The sequence below is a fragment of the Megalops cyprinoides genome, chromosome 15 (genome assembly GCF_013368585.1).
Source record: "Megalops cyprinoides isolate fMegCyp1 chromosome 15, fMegCyp1.pri, whole genome shotgun sequence".
NCBI lineage: Eukaryota > Metazoa > Chordata > Actinopteri > Elopiformes > Megalopidae > Megalops > Megalops cyprinoides.
The window spans coordinates 6242855-6248418 of record NC_050597.1 but is presented as its reverse complement, the minus strand read 5'-3'; the positions used below and the strand labels follow the sequence as shown (position 1 = coordinate 6248418).

General features: G+C 41.6%; 1 protein-coding gene across 1 annotated transcript; it reads left to right on the top strand.

The window, feature by feature from the left end:
* The first annotated feature begins 3333 nt into the window (after positions 1-3333).
* On the top strand, positions 3334-4812 carry LOC118790395 (forkhead box protein G1-like). The gene has a single exon (XM_036547298.1). It carries the CDS (start codon positions 3526-3528, stop codon positions 4588-4590), a length of 1065 nt encoding a protein of 354 aa, XP_036403191.1. The 5' UTR covers positions 3334-3525; the 3' UTR covers positions 4591-4812.
* The last annotated feature ends 752 nt before the right edge of the window (positions 4813-5564 follow it).

The following is a 5564-nucleotide window of genomic DNA, read 5'->3' as shown; positions in this document are numbered from 1 at the left end:
TCTGGTTTCAGCTTCTCTCATCAGTTAACCACCAGGGCATGTTGTCATGTGGATTTTCTTTTTTTTGCAAGTGCACCAGCTAGCCCTGCTAGAATATAAAAATATATTTATGATTCCCCTTATTTCTAATTCCTCATTGAAACGTTATCCCTGTGCACTTTTGTAAGCTTCTATCCGTTTTATGCTGTTATTGTAATGCACACTGACAAAAAAAAAAAAAAAAAAACACTGCTCGACTTGAAGAATCTGAGTCGACTGATGGGTCTCCAACAGATGATTCGACTCGTCAACTTTCAGGGGGCAGCCCTACTTCTTTCCTGGCTCACAGTGTGATGCATTGACGGTAGTTTCAAATATTAATACTTGTTTTTTTTAACATTTTATCCAGAGTCTGACAGAACACAAAAGATAATCCGATATAGTGTATGGCGGTGTATGGCAGTAACTGGAAGCTATGAAATAATGATTCATAGTTGTGGATTTACACCCCTGGCTGAAACATGATGTCGAGAAAATGAATGCTGATCCACTAGCAATTTTGCCCAGAGAGGTGGAGGAAGTACCTGTTTATATCAGAACAAGCATGCCTTTGGGCTGTGAAGTCTATTGACCCTTACCATACTTACCTACCCCCTTTGCCTTTACCATAAAAACATACGTGACATATCCTAGCCTTGTGTTGGTACAAAATGTAAATGCCTCATTTTCCTCAAGTGATTTTTGATTGCAGCTCATGTCAGATTTAAGATCACAGTGCTGGCCCAGCACCTCTCCTTTCCTCATTTAAACCATCACTAGTTATGTCATGTCAGTATGGGCTATCTGCTTGGTGTCTGACGGTTGTCTGGGAGTTCCTTATCTCCTTGGTTGCACATCACAGACTTTTGCTTCACTGCAGCCCCCAAGTGGTGGAATGAGCTTCCTGCAACCATCCCAACTGCTGTTGCTCAAGATCATCTTCCATAGATTAAAAACTGGGACTTCAGATTACTTCTCAATATCTTAAAGTAGCAGTAATAATAAAAATAATAATAATAATAATTGTTATTATATTTATATGCCATCTTTCAACAATCGAAATGACCTTCACAGTACAGGGCAGGTGGCCATTGTGCAGGACAAACCTGGCTGATGCATGTCAGATTGGGAATTTGCTCTGGAAACAAGGGAGCCCCCTACTCTTTCTGCTGACATGTTGGACCTTAAGAATGACCATGGAATCCATGGGACCTTAATAATCACCAAAAAGACTGAGGGGTTAGTTTAACATCTTGTCTGAAAGACAGCATCCCTCATACAGCACAAAGTGTCCACCTCACAGCAAAGGACATTTGTCTCCAGTTTGGTCTGAAGGGAAGACTGCCCCCTACTGGCCGATGAACACCATTTGCAATATGGCCTTTCTAGGATGTCTCATCCATGTACAAACGAACCAGCCCAGAATCACTAAGCTTCAGCCATCACGCAGGAGAGAGCCTCTCCCTGTGCTTAGCTCCTGGGTAAAGCTGGGACAGCATATCAGAGTCTTGATAATAATTAATAACTTCTTATGATCCATAACAAAATATGTTTATATAAAATATAATTCATCTAGAAAATTATTTTTAAAAGCTATGCATGTTCCTTTACTCATCACAATGCAGTGAACCTAACTGCATCTTCTACTGATCCAAGATTCCTCAACTTTGTCTTTCTCATAAACCAGGCCGGAATGATTGTTACTTTGGCAGTATGTGCAACAGCACGTTAGCATTCTCGAAATGTATTGGGAACTGCTTTTCGATCGGTAACTGGAAAAATACAAAAATGGAGTAGCCTGTTGGAAATTGTGTGCTGCAGTGGGAAAACCTGTCAAGCTCCCAAGCTGATGACATTTACCGTGAAATTGCGTTTTATTTCACAGAGCTACCTCTCGCCATGCGCGAGGGTACGCTGGGGTGGAAAGGCAATCAACGCATTTTGCGAGGCTTGCTCACATGGCATGAATGTTTTAAGCATTCCATCTGCATCAGTCCCGAGGAAAATAGTGTTCAGTAAGGCAGAGCAGACTGTCAACAAATTAAAGTCTTATTTAAAACCAAAGAATCTGAACGCGGCTATGTTCCTGGGCAAAAATAGCGACGCCCGAGCTTGCTTTGGGAAGTTAACGTAGGCCGTTGTGCACGAGCCTTGTTTGGTTATGACTCATTTTCACCATTGGTTTTTGTCACACGCACACAGAATAAGCCTGCAGTTGATTAACATTCAAACTGGACTCTATCCTTGTTTGTGCTGGACTTCATTTGTATTTTTAAAACATCAAAATGCAGAACTAAACATTATTTAAATTATTTATTTCCGACAGAGGAATACAACTGTGGGTACTGATTCAATGTAAAAACGTTTGTTTACATATATTATGTAATGCTGAATTTTAATACAAAAAGGAGAACACCTTCCTCTTGGTTTTTATCTAAATGGCAAGAAAAAATATGGTAGAACAAATTCATCGGTCTGTATGCTGTTTTCAGTGATGGCACCAAATGAATTAAAAAAACAAACAAATATGTACGTATTCGTGTTTTTTTTCCAAAACAGCAATAACAACGGTGTAATATGGGTTCGCCGTGCAAATGATCTGAAAATAACTGCGCGCGCATTAAAACTACGCGAATATTGCGTTTTATTTATATTTAAAGTATTTCGACACTCATTTTTAGAGAACACACTAGATAGCATTAAAATGAGAATATTGTTAATGTTATCGGCTATGTACAAGTCTTTGGATTTGGTCCAGTCAGTGTGTTTTGTGGTCAAACAGCGCTACGCGCTAACCACAGCGTCCTCTTAGGCACGCAAAAACACCGCTGCACGCTGGAGGCGCTCAAGTCGCGAGTCTGAATCAGCTTTACAGCTAATATGTTTTACACACGTCTCACCAGACAAAGACATGGTTAAACCTTACCATCCCGCTTATTGTATAAATAAACGCATTGGAACGGAGTATGTGTAGTAAATATATGTCAGTCGCTCCCGTCAACCACCATTGACAGACCTACCTTATTACACGCGCTGTTAGCTTGGTTGAAAGCAATTTTTATTACTAAACTTTCTTGCACATTTAAGTAAACGTTTAATGTAATTAAGTTATTTTTCACACACTCGTGGACACATGCCCGTAACGCATAACCACGCGCAATCGACTTTTAAGCGTCTTGGTGCGCGCAACGGTCCCAAATCATACCGAATGCATTCTGAATTAAGATCGCACAAAAATCTATTCTGCGCTGGTTTATGAAGTGCAAAAATAAAAAGGCGGTCACTTGCTTTGTGGTAGGATCTGTTGACAGTGTACGATTTCAGCAAGCTCCTCCTCTTCGGTGATGTAGTGATAAGACGGAACCTCCTTAATTACTAATTTCACCATTCCACTCCAAGCTCGCCTCTGTCCTAGAAGTTCCTTCATGCATGCAATGTTCAAATCCGATCGCGTCTGACCTTTTATTTTTTAAACACAAAACCCAAGGCTTGTTGTGATTGCCCGGCATGGGAGATCAGAAAGAGCCGACAATGGTGCACAAATCCACTTCGTTTAGTATCAAGAGTCTGCTGCTTCCTTCTAAATGTGACAAACTGGAGTCGGGGGCCCCAGAGAAAAATACTCTTCCTGCAGGCTCTGATTCAGAGAAATCACTCGATCCCACGGAAATGGACTCTACGCCGTTCAACCAGGAGAACCAGAAAGAGGAGGACGAAGGCAGCGACCGAGCAACAGAACCGAGCAAAAACGGAAAATACGACAAACCGCCGTTTAGCTACAACGCGTTGATCATGATGGCTATTAGACAGAGTCCTGAAAAGAGACTTACGCTGAACGGCATCTACGAGTTTATCATGAAGAATTTCCCTTACTACAGGGAGCACAAGCAAGGGTGGCAAAACTCGATCCGGCACAACCTGAGCCTCAATAAGTGCTTTGTTAAAGTGCCGAGGCATTACGATGATCCGGGAAAAGGAAACTATTGGATGTTGGACCCCTCGAGCGATGATGTCTTTATCGGTGGAACTACAGGGAAACTTAGGAGGCGGTCGGCTACCTCCCGGGGAAAACTGGCGATGAAGAGGGGACTCCGCTTTGCTCCGCTCGGACTGGGATTGAACGATAGGGCGAGCAACCCTTTGTACTGGCAAATTTCGCCATTTCTATCTTTACATCACCCTCACTACAACGGATCTTCACCCGGATTTCTGAACCAGGGCCACGCGTACGGTTCCCTGCTTTCTGGAGTTGAGCAGCTGGGGAACGGAGACCTCTCCCGCCCGATTCTGGGGGGATCTACCGGGGGGATCAACTTGACAAACAGTTATGGTGTGAGCACTTCTCCCGTTGGTTTACTGTCGGGACAAACCGGTTATTTCGTCTCAGGGACCCAGCACGCTCAGTCTCTCCAGCAAAGCGGAGCTGGGTTCGCGGTTCCCTCCAGCTCGCCTCAGACTCTAATTTCGGAAACACTCAGAACATCTTTGCCTTCTTTTACACCCGGCGTTTCCAGTGGATTCTCCGGGGTTTTGTCCCATCAAAAGAGGGTCCCCAGCTCTTTCTTAAACTGACCACATCACTGCAAGCAAAGGGGAAAGTCTGAAATAGCTGCGTACAAGCCCTCCCCATTAACCTTAATCGAGACATAATTTAATTGCTGAGTAAGTCAAGATCCAAGAAGACAATTCGATCACTAAGCTGTTATGGCCATATTCATCTATCCTGAAGTGCGATGTTTTCTTACGTATGAAAGGGACAAACTTGTTACCTGTAGTTTATAAACTAACTAGTCTTGCCAAAGTTAACGACGCAAGTTTCTGGTTATTTATATCTTGTATAAAGAATATGGTTTCTGTGGGTTGGATAATTTATGTATTATATTTATTACAAAAGTATTTAAATTTTATTGTCATTGTATCCATCAGTCATGAGGAACAACATACAGATACGTAAATTATTTATGTAAGTATTAATTGTTAACGGTGTGATTTTGGAATCGTTCCATATGGTAAAAGCGCCTTATAACTACAAATCAGGGTTGTAGACGTGCACGAGACGAACAGCCTACGTTCAATTTGGATCTGCTCAGGTTCTCAGTTTAGGCTTTCAACTATGTAAAATACTGCTGTAATTTGTATATAACCAACGGTCTGCGACAATTTTTAAAGACGTAGATTTTCAGTTCTGTTTCCCTTTTCTTCTTTTTCTTTTTTCATTGTTGGTGGGCAATGTGGATTTAGCAGCATGTAGATGGCTGATTATAGGCACAGAAAGCATGGTTGTGGGCCTGTCTGTAGCAAGAAGTGTCCAACGATGGACTTAAAATATTTTTTTTGTTTTGGTTTGGTAATTTATATTATAAGCATTTGGTGTTTTCTGAATTATACTAGTGTACAGAAAAAAATCTCGGTGAGTACTGTCCAAACCCTTGCCATATGAGTTATTGATAAAGATATCGTTACTGCAGGATCAGTCCAAGAGATTCCTGAAATTATGCATCCTTGGTATTTACAGTTTACTTCGTTTTAGATTCGATAATAATTAA